Below are 21,480 nucleotides of genomic sequence, written 5' to 3' on the forward strand. Positions count from 1 at the left end.
CTTTTTGTCTCCTCGGAATGGTAACTAGTGAAAATAGTCGATCTACAAGCTCACAACACGTTGCTATCTGAAAAGTTGTGAGATTGTAGATCGGCTATTTTCACAAGAAAGTATGTCATACATAAAAAACAACTACTCTCAAAAAAGCATTTCATGTTATTGTTTAAAAATGTCTGAATTAACAGGGTCATGTTTTGTACAATGCAATTTAAATGTAAACTCTATTGAGTGGGGTTTGAACTGGGGACCTTCGGCACATGAGGCTCACACTCTACTGATCAAGCTATTCAATCCACAGCCTCAGATAGTGAGAAAGGAGAATCCAACAAAACAAAAGGGCAAATGAAATACGTCATACATTGAAAATAACTACTTTCAAATAAGCATTTCCCGTTATCTTTAACAATTGCACATGTATTCATTGATACAGTCATGTTGTGTGCAATGCAATTATAATGAAGTCTACATGGGGTGGGATTCGCACCTGCAACCCTGTGGTTTCAAGGCAGATGATTAAGCCATTGGACCAACAGACCTGAACTGGTGAAAAGGGAGTTCACAGAGATGACACACTTTCACGCCAATTGCTCAGAAATCCTGGGTTTAAATGTTTTTCAAACTGCTCAAAATTGCAGACAATCTAAGGGCGGAGCTCACTGGGCAAAGTGATAGATGTGTTCCTCATGAGTCAAGGCACATGTGTAAGCAGGTTTAATGGCTGTCGGCCAAACGAGGCATGACTTTTGCCTGTTTAAAGTTTGCATTTTCAAAAAATTGCTATAGCGCCCCCCTTTGACCAATTGGAGTAAGATTGGTTTCAGTGATACTTGGAATGACCCTCTACATTATTGCAAAGTTTCAAACAAATGTGAGTCTGCATGAACGTGTTAGGGGCAGACGAATAATTGTCATAAAACTGCAATATTAATTGCCTCATAAAAGCTTAATGTTTTCACTTATGGAAAATCCGCTTGCTCACGTTTGTCGGCATAGGTCCAAAGTACATGTGTAGACAGTTTTGTGCAGATTGCTCAAAAATCCCAGAAAGCTATAGATTTTTACTGTTTTTCATATAATTCAAAATGGTGGGAAATCTAAAGGTCATGAGGAGACGCATGTGTGTATCGAGGTTTCATGGCTGTAGGTCAAACAGGGCATGAGTTGTACCTGTTCAAAGTTGGCATATTTCAATTGAGTGCTACAGCGCTACCCTTTGGCCAATGGTTGTGAGTTTCGGGTCTTCGCCGTTTGGCATAGCCCTCTACCATATTGCCGAGTTTCGTAAAAAGCGACCACGCGGTTGGGCCAGAACTGAAAAAACGGCGGAAGAAACGGTACAATCTCAATAAGGCTTCGAGCCTGATAGGCCTCGAAACCTTAATAATATGCCTCACAGGTTCTTGAGAGACTTGTGGGTGCCCGTAACCTTACACATCAGCTGATTTGTGAGATCACAGAGACAGCAGTCTAACTACTGCTTACGCTCCTCCCTTGCACTCCAGTGGACACACAGACTCCTCAGGGCAGAAACAAGGCAAACACTGACTCTGTAGAACGCTGTACTGAATGTACACAACACATTGAATCACACAACGTCACTTTAATTGATTCAAAATGCTAACTTAGGTCAAGCTGAAACGGGCGATCCATTTGGTAATGATGGCAGACACTTTACAACCAGACTCGACCAAATAAGCTCAAATCTAAAAACTCTGTTTGGAATGTGCTTGTTGTCGCATTTCTCGTGTACTTTCTTTATTTCAACCTTTCAACCTGGTGTCCTTATTTTGGTCATATCATTATAGGTGAACATTTTTACAATTGGAAGTTGTTTTCAGTGGTGGGAAAAGTACTCAAATGTTTTACTTAAGTAACAATCAATACTGCAATGTAGAAGTACTCTGTTACAAGTAAAGGTCCGGAATTTAAAATGTACTTGAGTAAAAGTACAAAAGTATTGGTATCAAAATGTACTTAAAGTACCAAAAGTAAAAGTACTAAAATGTTTGCAGTTTGCAATGTTTGCAGATCTGCAATAGCAGATCTACAAGCTCACAACACGTCGCGATGCGACGCGTTGTGAGCTTGTAGATCGGCTATTTTCAAATAGCCTCGGTATAAAATAGGGCTAAAGTGGTTAATGTATGTTTTATAATGTAATAATTTATATCTGCAAAGTAACTAGTAACTAACGTTTTCAAATAATTGTAGTGGAGTAAAAGTACAATATTTGCCTCTGAAGAAACCTGTCCTTTGCCTAAGGCGCACTCTGACATTAACACGGCCCTGAGTGTCCGTCCTGATACCTCATACCAAAGACTCTGAAAAATGGGATCCGATGCCACCCTGCTTGGCACTCAGCACCAAGAGTTGGATTGATTTATATCCTTGCGAAATACCAGTGTTGATTTTGACAGCAAATTTTGATTTAGTTTTAGTCAGTCTTTTGAATAAAGTTCCATTTAGTTTTATTAGTATTTTAGTCATCTGAAATGTTTTACTGTTAGTCTAGTTTTATTCGACTAAATACCATAAGATTTTAGTCGACTAAATCTACAGTTGATTTAGTCGACTAAAATGTATTTTGGCGGTGCCTTGATGGTGTCGTAATGGCTGATTTTACACTTGGCTGCGTGCTGAAAATAGCCGATCTACAAGCTCACAACGCGTCGCGTGACGCGTTGTGAGCGTGTAGATATGCTATTTTCAGAGCACAACACCTGACACCAAACATAAAATGACTTAGTCCTGTCTTAGTTCTACTGGATCTCATTTTAGTCTAGTTTTTTTCTAGGCCACATGGCTTGGCAATACTACTGTATATAAACAAAGAGTTCACACAATGAAGTGAGAGTAGCTGCCGGACATACAGTTCCTGTTTTTCACGCTGCGGAAAAAGGGAGTGTCTCATACATACTGTATAACCAGGTTGATCAGGTCCTCCCTGGCTGTCAACAAGACACTTTTTAAACTGCAGTGCTCCTTGCAAAGTGCTCAAGCCACACAGACACCATGGCCTTCGTGAAGGAACTACTCATGATGCATGCGGCTTTCGCTCTCATTTCACTGGGTGAGTTATGTAGTAGGCCTAGCATCTTTAATCCATTAAAGGGATAGTTCACCCCCAAAATGCCTTTTTTTCCCTATCGATTAGTCACCCCATGGAGGCTTGAATTAGTGGATATTTTGTTTGTTTTTGTCGCATTCCTCAGCCAATAATTTGACGACTTGCAGGCAGAGACAGAAAGAGTCTCCTTTGTGTCTCCTACCCGAACCGCTGCCTACCGGTCCACTGGTCATCAAATTATTGGCTTAGGAATGCGAGAAAAACAAATCGATAGAAAAAACTATCCCTTTAAGACCGGGAAAGCATCTGTGTCATTTTAAGATTTCATTGGGTATTCAATAATAGCAGATACACAAGCTCATAGCGCAAGCTCATAGCGCGGCACTATGAGCTTGTAGATCTGCTATCTTTTAGAAAAAATCTTGAAAATGTGTGCAAATCTTTGAATGTATATATTTTTAAAGAGAACATTTGTAACTCTAATCTTTGCTTCCTCGGGGTCCCTTGAACTAAATATTTTGAGATGGGGGGGGGGGGGGTCCGCGGGCCAAATACATATCATTTTGGGGGTCATTAATGAAGAAGTTTGAGAACCACTGATATAGCGACATAGGTTTTTCAGAAACCTGTTAGGATTTAGGAGACATTTGTAGATGCGTTCCTGGATTTAATGGGTTAAACCCCATTATGGTTGATCGGAGTCACTCAGGGCTCTGTACTAGTACTAGTGTGTCTTTTCTGTTTGCTGTCATTGTGGGGAAAGCTTTCGCTGAAAATAGCCGATAGACAAGCTTTGTCTATCGGCTATTTTCAGCGAAAGCTTTCCCCACAATACATGACCCTGTTTTGGGTCGATTTGTTCAAAACTGTGTTGTGAGCTTGTAGATCAGCTATTTTAGCTATTTCAGAAAATGTAACAATTTGTTGTATTTATTTTATTTATTTGTTTATTTTTTACAAATTTTAAATCTTTTGAAAATGTGTTCAAAACACCAGGGTTAATGCAGTTTACAGTTTACAGTTCAGGAATTTAGCAGACGCTCTTAATCCAGAGCGACTTACAGTAAGCAAGGTAAACACGAGGTAATACCACATGGCATAGAAATAGTATTTTAGGCATTCTAAGCAAAGCATACATTTAATGCAATTCCCAAAAAAGGTTCAAACTGTTTATATTGGACAAATATACCGAATGGAATGATTGATGGATCATTGATGATCAAATGTAGGATTGATAGACTAGGGATCTACTTACAGTATGTACATTATGGATTTTTTTTCTTTTGTTAATTGTGTTTGTTAGGTTCTTAGACATTCTTCTTTTTTGTTAAAATGTAACAAAATGTAAAATGGAAAGGCATTAATAAGCTACAAGCTTCTGCCAATACCAAACATGCAAACATGACCCGCTTTAATTACTTCAGTCAGTATTATTAGTTTAATGAGTTTTTATGTCCGTTGTATTTGTATTTAAGTTCATAAAGTTAACTTAAGTATAACTAAATGCATTTAAAAATGAATAAAAAGGTTACTTTTCAGGATTCCAATTCCAAAATAGCAAAAATAGTAGATCTACTACAAGCTCAAAACGGGTCGAGCTTGTAGATCAGCTATTTTTGCTACTTTTGTGTGATATACTAGAGTGGCATTAATTTACGAAAAAAAGTTAAAATGTGGAGATAAGAGGTTTCTGCCCGACAGCAACAACATGCAATGTGGCCCCCTGGAGTGAGTGGGAAATATAGTGGCCCTCTCCATCATCAAAGTTGCCCACCCTGCCCTGATCTAGGATAATAGGTAAACCAAGAACCTAACATCAGTCTCTAAACAGTATAATAATATCAAAACATTTATAATCTGTTACTATGCTTTCAGGTGAAGGCATAATGATGGGTAGTGAGGTGAAGCCTCACTCACATCCCTACATGGCCTCTATACAGGCCCCAGAGAGAGGGGGCACCATGAGACACGTGTGTGGGGGCTTCCTGGTGGACCTGCAGTGGGTCATGACTTCTGCTCAATGCCTATGGTGAGAAGAACAATATGTACCGTATCTCTGTTGTTTGTTTGTTCTGTCTATTTGTTATACACTCTGTGTGCTATCAACAGAGAGTCGTCACCTTCTTAACAAGGCCTGAGGTTCCGATCCTACAAATGCCTTCTAAATCCTAACAGTTTTTTGAAAAAAACCTATGTTACTATGTCAGTGGTTCTCAAACTTTTTCATGTCAAGGACCCCAAAATGTATATGTATTTGGCCCACGGACCCCCATCTCAAAATATTTAGTTCCAGGGACCCCCAGAAGCAAAGATTTGAGTTACAAATGTTCGCTTTGAAAAATATACATATTCAAAGATTTGCAAACATTTTCACGATTTTTCAAAAATAGCAGATCTACAACCTCGTAGCGCGGCACTCGGTCCTGCGCTATGAGCTTGTAGATCTGCTATTTTCCAATAGCCAAAGTGTAAAATAATGCTTTTTAGCTCAAATCAAGAAGTGATACGATGCGTTCCAGGTCTTAAAGGGTTAAAATAAGGCCTACGTAATTTTCTTCTAGGAAAATGATATTTTTGCCTAAAATCGGCTCTCCGTGACACAGGCCACCTCTGTGGTAAAATCACCTATATCCTTATTGAAAAAATCATGCTGTTCCCACAAGGGATGCACCGTTATATCGGCCACATATCCCGGCTCCTCCTGTCCACATGTCGAAGTGTCCTTGGGCAAGGCACTGAACCCTACATTGCCACCAATGTGTCGGTCGGCGCTAGCTTGCCACCATTGGTGTGTGAATGTTACAGTATGTGGGAAGTGAGGACGCTGGCGTTGACTGTTCGCCGCTTCACCTCCCAAAGTATGAATAAATGAACCATTGTAAAGCGCTTTGAGTAAGTTTGAGTACTTAGCAAAGCGCCGTAAAAATGCAATTCATTATTATTAGTATTACATATCGATACCGGTCGATATTTGACGTTATAGGTCAATATCGGTATCGGCAAATGAAGCTGATAAAGCTGTTGATAAGCATACATTTTACGTTAGTTATGTTGGTGTGTTGGTTATTTGCAGCCTACCAAGCTGTGGATTCTGAACAGTTATTGATTATAATGAAGATTTATGTGTTTCCTCTTGCACAAAAGGGGGAAATAATAACACTGTAACAGAGAAGTCCTCTGTTACTGATGTTGGCACTTTATAGTATTTTGCACAGTAGTATTTTGCACAATTAACACATTGAATGCCAAAAACGGTCCGGACCGTTTTTGAGGGTCCAAACGAGAAGTGCCGAAAACGGTCCGGACCGTTTTTGACCCAATTCTATTTTTATACATGTGGGCCACGTGGGGCGCTAAAACGAAACTTAGACATCACCCAAGGAGTTTCTGAGAAGAAGAGGCTGGATCTGGCTCCATGTCAAAAATCCTTCCGGTCGGCGTTTTCAATGTTATCTCCTTGATTAAAAGCTTAATATCTCCATTTCTTTTTAATGTGGTGGAAACGAGCCGTTTTCGATCGGCGATCACGCTGCAATGGAGGATCGCGTTGGAAATATTATTGTTCCAGGCGTTAGTCGGGACCCTCCGCCGTCTCGCACGCACGCTTTGTTTACATGCACTTCCGTGTCTGGGCTTCTCACAGCACGAAATGTATAACGCAAGTGGATGGAAGAAATGCTGGCACTCAACGTATAATATTTTAATAAACCTCTGGCACCCAATGTGTTAAGTCATGATTTTAAGTATTTATTTAATTATAATCATGGGCAAGTGCAATGTGTAATAGGTATGAGTGTGATAAGAGACCAAGGGCAATATGTTTGAGTAGTGCAATATGGGGAATACTGGGTGATTATTGAAAGCTTAACATACTGTATCCCTGTAAGTTGTGCTGTTGCCAGAGTAATTGGCCTGGACCAAGTCAGAAGGGCAGAGGGGCGGGGGTTGTAATGTGTATTTGGAATTGCTAGGGATATTGTTGTGTAATGTAGTCTGAGAATCATTGGTGTAGTTCATGGAGTTTTAATAGGTGTTATGAGAGTTAACGTTATCTGTATTTATGTATGTGTATTATTCAGTAATCTACCCCTTGACATGGTTGAGTCCAAACTAATTGCCTCGAGCTGAGTATAAAAAGTTGCCAGCCACAAACACACTCAGTTGGTGGTAGGATGAGAGCTGGACGTCACACCACCATGTCACCTGGGGACCCCCCAAAATCTTTTGATTTTGGGGGGTCCACAGATGATAGTGAAGTGACAATTTGAGGACTTTTAAGTCCTTTTTAAAACCTAAAAAAGTCATCAATAAACTATACTATAAAACATTGACAAAAATTGACAAATAATATAAGAAAGAGGCAAAAATTGTGAAAATAGCCAATCGGCTATTTTCACAATATTTATCTGTGGAACGGAGTCAAACCAAATGGGGGGTCCCCGGTTCAAATATGATTATTTTGGGGGGTCACGACCTGAAAAGGTTGAGAACAACTGGCCTAAGTCAAAGACAATGTGACTTGGGCCAATTTTTTTCTTCTCTTATTTGTATGTCAATAGTCACATACTGGTACAACTTTTTGAGTGAAATGATTAATAAATTACATATAGTTCGTTTTGGTTCAGTTTTTTTCCTCATTATAAGAAGGTGACGGAGTGATGTTTGTTTGTTTGTTTGTATGTTTATATACTTATTTATGTGGTTAGTTTTACTTGACTACTAGTTATTTATCAAAATCTCAGTTTTTCTTTATCTCAATCAAGCAAAAAATGCTAAATGATGCCAATATAGGCTTGCATGGGCAAAATAATGTTGCTGTGGTAACTTAATTGTTTTTTTCTTATCAAATTCACTACTCATTCAGTTAAAGGGATAATGTTGTTGATTTAGATGGAGGTTCCAGGTGGTCCGCAGCGAAATGATGGAGAGTTGGTAACCAAATGGACCCTTATTAGATCTTTAACTCTTGAGAGCGTAAAATGAAACCAAATGGACCCGTAAGGGTCCATTTGGTTTCATGTTACGCTCCCAAGAGTTAACACAATTAGAGAATGTAGAAGAAATATTTTAAGTTTTGGGTCTGAGAGGCTAAATCTCATCAAATGGTGGTCTGTGTCTCAAATGCCGAATAAATAATGGACCTTGATGTGAAAAAGGTTTAAAACCACTGATTTAAATGAGTGTAGCCTAATGTAATCTGTTATTTCCACAGGAAAACCAAGTTGAAAGTAGTCCTGGGTGCCCATTCCTTGAGCCCGGAAGCGACACAGCAAACCTTTGGTGTCACCCAACGGATACGTCGTTATGTCTCGGGATATTATGCACATGACATTGGCCTGATCAAGGTAAATAACTCCTGTGTGCTATTTTTTAGTGATCGAGTACTTTCCATCTGATCAGCCCCGTCATATGGGGGTCTGCAGCCTAATACATATCAGTTTGGGGGTCCTTGACATCAGTGTTAAAACCAAAACTAGAAAATATTGTTCCTTAAGAAACAATGTGGGCTCGCTTCAAGCCAAAAAATAATATAAAAAGTACAAATTCAGTCAGGGTCCCAGGCAGTGCTCTATTTGACTTGGTATCTCTGACTGTGTTGTATGTGAGTTTGTAGACTTGGCTCCGGTTGATCAGCTGTTTCCATTCTCCTAATTGTCATCAGTTACACCCTGCTTGGTGCTAGGTGTGTGTGTGTGTGTGTGTGTGTGTGTGTGTGTGTGTGTGTGTGTGTGTGTGTGTGTGTGTGTGTGTGTGTGTGTGTGTGTGTGTGTGTGTGTGTGTGTGTGTGTGTGTGTGTGTGTGAGGGTGTGTGTCACTACTATATAAAACGCTCCGAGGATCTGAGCCTGTGACGGAGGAACAATCTTTACCTGTCCTTGACATGAAACGGGAACTTATAATCAAAATAATCTATTCGGTCAGATGAAACGTAGGTAGCCTACATGAGAAATGTAGGCTAAAAGTAGTAGACTAGCCTAAGTTTTACCGTGTCTGGTACCAATAAAAAAAAAACGGAGATAACAAAGGAACGCGGGCTCGCACCGCTCACAATGCTGCCTGGCAGGAGTCGGTGCATTGCTTCCCGGCCTGCCATGGCCGACAAACCTCCGCCGCGGAGGCACAAGGGGGCTACTGCCTCCTCCCCATGCCCACAAGGGGAAGCTCCGGCCCGGGTAGTGGAACCGGGCACCCCCTGGTCCATGCCCGGGCGTAGGCGGGAACTACTTTGCGCATGTCAAGAGTTAAATTCCGAATCAATGCTTTGGGTCATGTAAACAAGGAATACTTTTATTCAGGTTCCATGTAAACGGTTGGGTATGAATCTATGTTCGGAATGAGTTCACTCTGAATGAATAAATATTGTCCATGTAACCACAGCCATTGTAGATCGTCTTTTTTCTAATAGTTGAAATATGACAGATATGTCATGTGATGTGGGGGTGGCGGTGGAGTATGGGGTGTGTGTGTGTGGGTGTGGAAGTTTTGGAGTTTGAAATGTACAAACATTTTAGCGTCAAATATACTTTGAGTACCAAAGTACCCCCCCGCCACGCATGCGCACGCAGACTCTCACACTTGTGTTTTTCCCGACATGAGGATATCCACTTAAGCCCTATGGTCGTACGACGAACAAAAATAGACAATCTACAATCTTAAGCTTGTAGATCAGCTATTTTCGACATTGCTATTTAAACAATTTTATTAGTGTGCTTCATGATGTTAAATCTGGGAAATAGCTGTAATTTTGTGCAACATGTTTAAAATGTTGGACTATACCTCCAAACATACACTGTCTGTCTGTCTGTCTGTCTGTCTGTCTGTCTGTCTGTCTGTCTGTCTTTCGATCGCCAATTACCCAAAGAAAGTTTAAACGTCTCTTGGAGAATACCGCAGTGTCTTCAGCTAATCTCTAAACACATGGTTAGAAAAGCCGTTTGCAACCCTTTTCCCTGGCCTATATAAACACATTGATGTCTTGAAACAGAAATACGCATTAACAGGTGCAAATAAAACCATTCGGGCTGTCACATGAGCATTAGAATAAATACATACAATACAGCCTCACACAAACATGACCATTATTTTGCTGGACGATATTAACTCAACAAAATAGGATCAAACCTGTCAAGAACTCAATAGGCTGCTTTGAGGGATAATTCCAACCCCCCCCCCCCCCCCCCCCGCCCCCAGTGAATGTAGTGGATAGATAAACTACAGCACATGTTTCAAATGTGTTCACGTCATGTTTCCGCTCTTAACATGCATGTAGTATACTATACCATTCTTTAAAATATGATATGATATATATGATGATATATCGGCTATGATATATAGCGGAAAGTTTTGGAAACTCTTTTGAAAATGTTGACCTACATTGACATGAGCAAAACAGGGATGCAAGGTTGAAAGTGGTTATACAGTAGCATTTAACTTTTCATTTATTTATTTAACTTTCCTTTTGGTATTACTTGAATTATATAGGTTTTTCTTTTTAATGTTGTGAGACTTTCTTTGTTAACTGTTATGTATTTATTCTAATGGCCATATATGGTGACAGCCTAGAGTGGTTTTATTTGTTTTTATCATGTGTGTACATATGTGTTTAAACAAAAATGTGTGGTTGAGGAAAGGGTTGCAAACAGCCCTGAGCAATGGCAAACAGGCCACACATACCTGCTCAAACAGGTTCTCACATAAAGGTTAAAGCATTCCAATAGTAATCATTGCTATAGAGTGTTTGTTCAGGTGTCCGGCTCTTTAATAAATAGATTATTGATTATTGATTTCACAATATAAATTGGGGTTAGAAAGATAGAAATGCCATTAAATGGGGGTCCGTAGCCTAATGCATATCAAACTGGGGGTCCTTGAAATTAAACTGGTTTTAGAATCACTGCTAGAGCCGTACACATCTTCTCTTATGGGGGTCCCTGGCATATCATTTCTAATGGGGGTCCACAGGCTAATAAGTGTCAATTGGGGGGGGGGGGGTCCTTGACATGAAAAAGTTTGAGAACCACTGGTCTATGGAACCACACACACGGAAGTGCAGTGGTGTGAAGTAACTAAGTACATTTACTCAAGTACTGTACTTAAGTACAATTTTGAGGTACTTTTACTTTACTGGAGTATTTCCAATTGTCTATACTTTTACTTCTACTCCACTACATCTCAGAGGCAAATATTGTACTTTTACTCCACTACAATTATTTGAAAACTTTAGTTGGTAGCACTTTACAATAATGACCCGTTATAAAGCATTTATAAACGTTTATAAGCAGTTTGTAGACTATTAACAAATCATTAACAACCTGTTTGTTGACATTCGTAAATGATTACTAAAACCTTTATAACTACAGTTACAAGTCATTTATAAAGTATTAGTAAGTAGTGAACTATTCATGAATAAGCCATTTATATACATCTGTAAATGATTATTAAATCATTTGTAACGACCCATTCTAAAGCATTTATAAACGTTTATAAGCAGTTTGAAGACTATTAACAAATCATTAACAACCTGTTTATTGACATTCGTAAATGATTACTAAAACCTTTATAACTATGGTTACAAATCATCTATAAAGGTATTAGTAAGTAGCAAAACTTTTCATGAATAAACCATGTATAATACATCTGTAAATGATTATTAAATCATTTGTAACTGATGTTACACAATATATACACGCTATTGGTAGCTTGTTCATGTTTAACATATGCTTTGTTAAACATTCCTAAAGTATCTATAAATCCTTAGTACATGTTATTATGAGCCCTATAGTAAAGTGAAGACAGTTCATCATTTACAACTGTCTGTTAATGTGTTTGTTCATGTTTAACATATGCTTTGTAAAACATTTCTAAAGTATCTATAAATCCTTAGTACATGTTATTATGTGCCCTACAGTAAAGTGAAGACAGTTCATCATTTATGACTGTCTGTTAATGTTTCTCCTTACCTGTTGCAAACTACCTGGCTTTCATGAATGCAGACACCAAACTACTAATTACTAGAATTATCTTTCATGTTAAGCAAATGATGCGTAAGACATTCGTAAAGAGTATGTAAACCATTTGCAGACGTTATCATAGGCCTGAGCCTAGTTGCTTCTTTTGGGCTTGTTTTCATAGACCTGTCCGCTTGTTTCTTTTGCTAAATCTGGCAACACACTGATTACCTGCATTACAACTGCAGTAGCCTACTAGGGAGGAAGTGAACAGTGATGCAGTTGCAGACTGGACAGAAATATGTCTAATTCATGTTTTATGTGTTTTAACTGTCTTGTTGCAGGTGATCGAGGTAACATAAAATGGCTAATCTTACACACATGAAGTAGCATTATAACCAGGGGGTATTTTGATGGTGGCTGTTGGTATCCACGATGTTTGTTTTGATGTGTAGGCTAGTAATGTCCTCCATGCTTAGCAGTTTAGCTTAGCAGCTAAAGCTAACTTGCACTGGGAGGTGGTGACTGCAGAGGCTCCAAGCTGCTACTCTGTGATTCTGTTGTGATGAATTTCTTTGTTTAAATGTCAGTGTGTTTGCTGTGGCCAAGAGTTGCTACATTTTATATCTTAATAAATTGTTTTATACTTTTATACTCTATAACGTTACTTCTGCCACTTTTTGATGTCACATGTTTTACTAATCATTGTTAAACATGAAATAATAATGCATAGTCTTCACTTTACAACAAGGCCCATGATAACGTTTGCAAATGGTCAACATACTCTTTACAAATGTCTTATGAATCATATATTAAACATAATAAAAGATAATGCTAGTAATTGTTTGGTGTCTGCATTCATGAAAGCCAGGTAGTTTGCAACAGGTAAGGAGAAAGTCACATTAACAGACAGTTGTAAATGATGAACTGTCTTAGGGCACATAATAATAACATGTACTAAGGATTTATAGATATTTTAGGAATGTTTTACAAAGCATATGTTAAACATGAACAAACACATTAACAGACAGTTGTAAATGATGAACTGTCTTCACTTTACTATAGGGCACATAATAACATGTACTAAGGATTTATAGATACTTTAGGAATGTTTTACAAAGCATATGTTAAACATGAACAAACACATTAACAGACAGTTGTAAATGATGAACTGTCTTCACTTTACTATAGGGCACATAATAACATGTACTAAGGATTTATAGATACTTTAGGAATGTTTAACAAAGTATATGTTAAACATGAACAAGCTACCAATAGCTTGTATATATTATGTAACATCAGTTACAAATGATTTAATAATCATTTACATATGTATTATACATGGCTTATTCATGAATAGTTTTACTACTTACTAATACCTTTATAGATGATTTGTAACCGTAGTTATAAAGGTTTTAGTAATCACTTACAAATGTCAATAAACAGGTTGTTAATGATTTGTAAATAGTCTACAAACTGCTTATAAATGTTTATAAATGCTTTAGAATGGGTCGTTACAAATGATTTAATAATCATTTACAGATGTATATAAATAGCTTATTCATGAATAGTTCACTACTTACTAATAATTTATAAATGATTTGTAACTGTACTTATAAAGGTTTTAGTAATCATTTACAAATGTCAACAAACAGGTTGTTAATGATTTGTTAATAGTCTACAAACTGCTTATAAACGTTTATAAATGCTTTATAACGGGTCATTATTGTAAAGTGCTACCCTTTAGTTACTAGTTACTTTTCAAATACAAATTATTACATTATAAAACATACATTAACCACTTTAGCCCTATTTTATACCTAGGCTATTTGAAAATAGCCGATCTACAAGTTTACAACGCGTCGCATCGTGACGCGTTGTGAGCTTGTAGATCTGCTATTTAAAAAAAAGTTAGTACTTTTAGTTTTGGTACTTTAAGTACATTTTGATACCAATACCTTTGTGCTTTGTAAATTGTGAATTCCGGACTTTTACTTGTAACAGAGTACTTCTACATTGCAGTATTGATACTTTTACTTAAAGGACAACTTTGGTTGTAAAAACCCAAAGTTGTCCTTTAAGTAAAACATTTGAGTACTTTTTGCACCACTGCGGAAGTGACATACAAAATCCCCTCCTTTGAAATTTTCCAGCTGGATCGTCCGGCCACCGTGACCCCGGCAGTGCGTACCGTCGAGTACGAGCAGCAAGAAGAGCAGAGCGCGTCGGCCATTTGCAGGTACTTTGCGGTGGGTTGCCCGCAGCCCGCCTACCCACCCATAGGCGCCGAGGTCATCACGGTGGGCTGGGGCCAAAACTGGCACTTGAACGGCACGGAGAGGCGTGTGCTGAACGAGGCGTTCATCGAAGTGAAGGACCAGCGCTTTTGTGAAGTCAGCACCGGTGATTACTCGCACCTGCTGTGTGCAACCGCGTTCAGGAACTGCTACGGCTGTGCCTGTGAGGTAAGTTTCAGTGGCCTGTTTACTTTAACCCATTAAAGGGAAAATTCACCCCCAAAATGTTTTCCTATCGATTACTCACCCCATGGAGACTTGAATTCATGGAGTTTTTTTTTCTTTTTTTTCGCTTTCTTATGCCAATAATTTGATGACCAGTGAACGTAGGCAGCGGGCTCCGGTACAAAAAGTCTCCTTTGTGTCTCCTACCGGAACCGCTGCCGGTCATCAAATTAATTATTGTATTATATGTATTATATGTATTATATGTATTCCTTTTTGAATAGCCAACGCTAAAATCTAAAATGACATGATGATGCTTTCCCGGTTTTAATCGGTTAAATGATTCATATTGATTGATTCATTTATTTAACCACTTTCAACCCATGGCGTCCCTATTTTGGGCATGCCATTAATAGGGGAAACTTTAAAATATCTTCCACATTTTTCAAAAAAATAGAAGATCTATACAGTACATACAAGCTGTTTGCTTGTTCTTTTTGAGTGCAACACCGTTGCACGCTTGTACTGGCTTTTTGAGAACGATGAAGTTTGAATAGGGTCAGAGACGTGCAGAGAAAATTAGAGGGGCAGGGGCTGAAATGTCCAAAAGGGCACATCAGTCTGGCGACTTAGGTTGCCGGCAAAATTCTTTTGACATTTCTAGACAGATATAGAGGAATATCTCATTTTAAATTAACACTATAGGTTTATTGTTACGTGTACTGCCGTCAGGCATACACTTGTGTCTGTGTTTTCTGTTTTCCTCCCCCTGCTTTTGTCCTCTTGTCTATCATTCATAATAATAATGAATTGCATTTTTATGGCGTTTTTCTAAGTACTCAAACTTACTCAAAGCACTTTACAATGGTTCATTCATTCATACATTGGGAGGTGAAGCGGCGAACAGTCAACGCCAGCGTCCTCACTTCCCACATTCAGACACGAGGCCTCTTACAGTGTGTACGTTCCGTAATGCAATTCCAGTGGTGAAAGCTGTGTTGTTTCACCAGGTGAAGGAATGGCGGATTCGGCCACGCCCCCGAAATACCCGTATGTGCGCCTCAAAGAATTGTGTGTTTTGTTCTTCTTACAGGGAGACCTGGGCAATCCTCTGCTTCTCAACGGCGTGGTGGTGGGCATCACTACCAAGTGGGACTGGGAGACGTGTGGTCACATAGGAACGCATGGCATGTACTACACTTACACCATGGTGTCCAGACACACCGACTGGATCAAACAAATCGTGAGAAAGAAGTACGGCAAGGACAACAGGGGTTTCGGGCTTTGGGTGGACTTTCGGAGCTTGGGACTTTTATAGATAGATAGATAGATAGATAGATGACTAGATATAATGATATAATCAAGCGTCTTTAAAGCTCAATATCAAATATATGTATGTATATGTATCAGTATGTTGATAGACACATATTTATTTAAGTATCTAATGAGGGAGTACAGGGGACTTCAAGGATCACCATAATCTTCACTATATTGGATTATTGCATGGCTTCATTGAATATAGAATCAGAATGATCCTTATTGTGCCATCACAGGTTTACAAGTGTAAAGAAGTGGGTGATTTGTTTTTATGTATTTATTTTTACTCGTTTCCAGGTTAATCAAAGGTTCTGCCTCTGTTTACCTGGCTGTGGAAGCTAATAAAATCATTTTCTAATCAATATTTTGTCAAAGTATTGATTTCATTCACAAGTAGTCATTTAATAAGCAGGATAACGTACAACAAGGCGGTCATCACTGCAATATAAACCCCTTAAAGATAAAGTAAAGTTGAATGTCTGCGTTGAATTTTTGCTGTACATTATCCCTTATACACCAGTAAAAGAAGACAAGGATATGTGCTTGTTTTCTGTACAGTTTTTAAAATTCTATTTATAACAATATCTGTTATTTAGTTTGCTAAGTACTCCAGCAGAAAATAAAACATTATTCTCTTCTTTTTTTTTAAGTCTGAGCCTCCATGCATTGTGTACTATAAAAGCTATGTGTCATTTTAGGTACTGATACTGATATACTGTGCATGTTCACATTATGTAGGCTATTCTTTACATTACTTAAAGGTAGGGTAAGTGATATTTTTGGGTTAAAACAAAAAGTATTTTGTTAAAAGGTTAAAGCACTATATTCTGATAGTAATCATTGCTATAGAGTGTTTGTTCAGTAACAGGAGTCTCCCCGTCAGCTCCAGCTCTTTAATAAACAGAAAATACATTTTCTGGTAGGTGTCAAAATCTCAGCCAATCAGGAGAAAGTACCAATTTTTAAGCTTCATTTTTATAGTGTTCCTGTTCAAATTTTGCCTGCTCATTTCTTAGTGTCATCACCTCCAATTTCACTTGTTTAATCTATATCCTGATTGAGTTCTCTATCCTGATTGGATAAAATTAGAAATGAAACTGAAACTGAAACGAAAATGCATTTTTTTTATTTTATAAAGAGCTGGAGAGACATGGAGACTCCTTATATGGACAGGACACTCTATTAACGAGCACTATCAGAACATAGACTAATGTTGCAGTATGGTAGGATAAGTGCACAATAAAGTGTGTGTAAGGCTTGATGGTTCAATATATGCTTAGTTTTGGCCAAGATGCCAATGCTCCTTGCCATCTTAGAGCACAGATAATTTAGCTGCTTCAGGTCATCCCCAGAAAAAAATATATTTGTGTCGTCAGCAAAAACAACAAAATGTAAGTCATTAGAAACTCTACAAATATCATTAATATATAAGATAAATAGTTTGGGGCCCAAGACTGACCCCTGAGGGACACCACAGGAAATATTAAGACACCTGGACTTATGATGACCCATATGTATGAATTGCTGCCTATTTTCTATATAGCTTTTCAGCCAGTCAAAAACCACCCCTCTGACACCATATGCTTCCATTTTTTTAAGGAGTATTCCATGATCAAATGCTTTTTTCAAGTCAATAAATATTCCCACTGCATATTTTCTGTTTTGGCTACAACTAGTTAATTCCTCTACTAACTCTGTTAAAGCCATTGATGTTGATCTGGCTGATCTAAAACCATATTGACTCTCCATTAACAAGTCATTTTGTTCAATGAAATTGTCCAGTCTTGCAACAAAAACCTTTTCAAGTATCTTTGAAAACTGAGACAGTAGAGATACAGGCCTATAGTTAGTAAATTTTTGTTTGTCACCAGTTTTATATATTGGGATGACCTTGGCAGTCTTCATTTTTTCTGGAAATATTCCTGTTCTAAAAGATATATTACAAATATGGGTTAGTGGATCTACTATTCCATCGATTACTTTCTTGCAAGTGTCAATGCATGTCAATATCATTCCAATCTGTGGAGGTTTTGTCTTTAGGGCGCGCTCCCACCAAGAGTTGGCTGGCCGCTGTTAAACGCAGGTTGTGCGCGGCCACAGTTTTTTGCAGCCAGCGGATTCTAAAAAACGGGAGTGTCGCGCCTGTCACTCACTTTCAGGAGCCTCCCAGTAGCCCGCACCGCCTGTGCCTGCTGCCTTGAGCACCATGTTGCTTCCTGAGTCTTGAGACGGTCCGCCTTCGACTCACCCGATTGGACAGAGGGAGAAAATCAGCGCCTGCCTCCAGCAGTTTTATGCTTAGTCGCGGAGAGCAGATAAACGCAAGGTCTGCGCGACTAGCGGAAAAATCTGCTCTTGCGTGAATCAACGCATTTGCATTGACAATGCATTGGCAGATTCTGCAAACAGCGGCCAGCCAACTCTTGGTGGGAGCGCGCCCTAACACTTATTTACAATATCTATGATTTCCCTCTTTTCTACCGTTCCCAAATAAATTGAGTTTGGATTTCTTTCTATATAATCAGCACAACTCTTCCCAGGCAGTGTGTTTTTTATTTATTGTGCAAGCTTTGGACCCACATTGACAAAGAACTTACTGAAACCATCAACCACATCATTCATATTTCTAATTGTTGTATCATTATCAGTAAAATGTTCAGGGTTGCTTGGTTTGGTTGGTCCGTTTTTAATAATACTGTTTAATATTTTCCACATGCCTTTAATTTTTTTTATTTATTATTCTCTAATATTTTGGTATAATCATTCTTCTTACATATCCTCATAATATTGATTAATTTATTTTTGTATTTCTTATATTTTTGCTCTGCCTCTTTCGTTCTAGATTTTATAAATGTCCTATATAGCGTTATCTTTTTCTTACAGGCATTTTGCAGGCCCTTAGATATCCAAGGACTTTCTGAGTACTTGTTATTACTGCTATATTGTTTTAATGGGCAGTTTCTATTATATAAGGTCATGACTATATCCAAGAATAAACCATATGCTTTGTCAACATCTACTTCGTCATGTATATCCTTCCAATTATAATTTAATAAATCCCTTCCAAACATGGATACAGCTTCCTCAGTTCTCACTCTCCTTTATTTAATCTCCTTGTACTCCTTCCTCTTCTTGCGATTACAGTCATATATTATAAGTACAGGCAGGTGATCACTAATGTCGTTCATTAATAATCCACTCACAATATTGTCTTCCATATTATTTGTAAATATATTATCAATCAGAGTGGCACAGTGGGATGTTATTCTACTTGGCTTTGTAATTGATGGAAAGAGACCCATGCTGTACATTACTTCACTAAATTCATCTGTCAATTTATGTTTGTTGGGATTTAACAAATCAATGTTGTAATCGCCACAGATAAAATGTACCTTTTGTTTTGTATCAGAAAACAACCTTTCCATATTGTAAGTAAATGTTTCAATATTGGATCCTGCTGTTCTATAAACACAGCTGACAATCACATTTCACAAATTTCAATAGTGATACACTCCATCACCTCATCAATAATTACTGACATGGTTTCAACAACCTTATAAATTAGGCTTTTAACTACAAAGAGAGCCACCCCTCCTCCAATTTTGCTCTCTCTATTTATATAACTAAGTTCATATCCCTGTAAAACAAAATCCATTCCTCTCTCAACTTTGAGCCATGATTCTGATATAGCAATGACATTAAAAGGGTTTTTAAACGTATTTAAATAATTTCTTATACTCTTGAAACTTGTATAAAGGCTACGGCCATTAAAGTGAATGATTGAGATTCCATTTTCATAATTGATATTTTTATTAAACTGCTGCTCTGTATAATAACAGCAGTTTGTATTTATGTTGTTAAAGAGATTATGATCTGGATCTATGTCCTGTTCAATTTCCAGCATGTTAAATGTGTCTGATATAAATATAATATAGATAATACAGTGTTAAATACATTACCCTTTTAACATAACATAAACCATTAATAGTACAGCTCGCAGATCTGATCTAATAACTTTATAGAATCAGTCAAATTTGTCCAACTGCTCAATATTCCTGATGCACATTACTTTGGATTGCTCTGCTTGCCCATTCAATTTTATAAACACTTTGCAGTTTGCAGACCAAGTAGACTGCATCTTTCCCTGTTTCCTGAGGAACCTTGCTTTCTTTGCAAATTCACCAGAGTATGGCAGGCCTCAATGTTGTTTTTGTCTATGGATATATTTGCCAAGAAGGAATGCAGTTACCTGCTCCTCTGTTGACTCCTCATGATCTGTACTGTCTACTCTCTTGTCCTTTGTCAGGGCATGTGAGTATGACCGTGGCTTAATCTGCAAATGTATAGATCTGCATTACTGTTATAGCACTTGTTTGGGTGAATGATTAAGCATCTTAACATTGTAAATATGTTATAAATATTATTTTTAAATCGCTTGATTCTAATTGCTTTATATCACTTGGAATTATTTGATAAATGAGGGCGCAGGAGCGCACATGTCCTTCCACAACCCAGTAGCCTTGAAATTTACTGGAGCAAAGAGTCATAATAATAATAATAATAGCGGAATAATAACTTTACTTTAGTATTTTGTTGTTTACTTCATTAAGATAACAAATGGCTTTTATACTCTTTATTTGCCCACCTTGGCCTTATAGACTTGTTTCTTTTATTAATTGGCTTAGCACAGTGGTGAGCTATGGGGGCTCTATTTTATGACGTCACGTGCGCGGGCACGTGCACGTGCACGTGCACGCGCAGGCATGTGCACATAGCCACTCAGCTCAGTGCTAGTTGAAATACTATATTCAACATGTGATTAATGTATTTATATTTCTTATTATTTTGTTGCATTGTTAATTTGTTGTTTTTATTTTTGTTTCAATTAATTAATTATTTTATTTTCCTTTTAGTTTTATATACAAGTCCTTTACATAGATTCACCCACACATAAGTACTTAAACTTAACTTTTTTTTAAGACTTACATAAACAAGTAAAAAATAAAAAAAATACCGTTTTGCTACTCACCAAAACAAAGACGGGTTTATGGAGTTGAAAGCCTACTTTACTAAATTACACTTTTTGGCCAGAAAATAAAATATTTCTCCGGAATTAAAACCTGTTTTTGGTTACTCCACAGTGCCCTCTACAGATCTGGTCAATGGAATTTCAATTTTCCTATTGACCAGATTCTTCCTTCCGGTGAAATATTTTCTTTTCTGGCCAAAAAGTGTATTTTAGACGTGAGGTGTGGGCTCAGAGTGTTCCCACTTAGTAGAATAGGCTTTTTTTTTATTTTACTACAGACGAGAGGCTGCGCTACCGCGGTGCGAGGGGAAAGAATGAAAAGTACCATAACGTTAAGGAGAACTCCTTCTAACGCTATGGACCAGAGCTAGACAGGGGTAACTTCGTGAGTGTCTGGTAGGCTACTAGCTCTTGTGTCCTCTGCTAAGCGATTAACCCTTTCACACTCCATGGCTTTTCTCGGGTAGCCTAATGTTATGCAAAGCAGCCAGGTTGAGGCCATTGTTTAAGGTGTTAAAGATGGCTCGCCCCTGACGGTGCGTTGTTGTGTTGATGATTGACGGCTCGCGGGCGGCTGACGGTGTGTGCTCGTGCGTGGATGTGGAGCTGCTCGTGCATGTGGAGCATGCGCAAGCCCCCAGCCCCCATAGTGTCAGA

General features: G+C 38.2%; 1 protein-coding gene across 1 annotated transcript; it reads left to right on the forward strand.

Annotated features, from left to right (window-relative positions):
• The first annotated feature begins 2,996 nt into the window (after window positions 1-2,996).
• On the forward strand, window positions 2,997-15,864 carry LOC308082444 (complement factor D-like). The gene is made up of 5 exons (XM_080424196.1): window positions 2,997-3,070; window positions 4,943-5,096; window positions 8,280-8,412; window positions 14,169-14,480; window positions 15,571-15,864. Exons 1-5 carry the CDS (start codon window positions 3,013-3,015, stop codon window positions 15,793-15,795), a joined length of 882 nt encoding a protein of 293 aa, XP_080280322.1. The 5' UTR covers window positions 2,997-3,012; the 3' UTR covers window positions 15,796-15,864.
• Window positions 15,865-21,480: the final 5,616 nt, after the last annotated feature.

Source organism: Gymnoscopelus braueri (assembly GCF_963280865.1).
Source record: "Gymnoscopelus braueri genome assembly, chromosome: 3".
NCBI lineage: Eukaryota > Metazoa > Chordata > Actinopteri > Myctophiformes > Myctophidae > Gymnoscopelus > Gymnoscopelus braueri.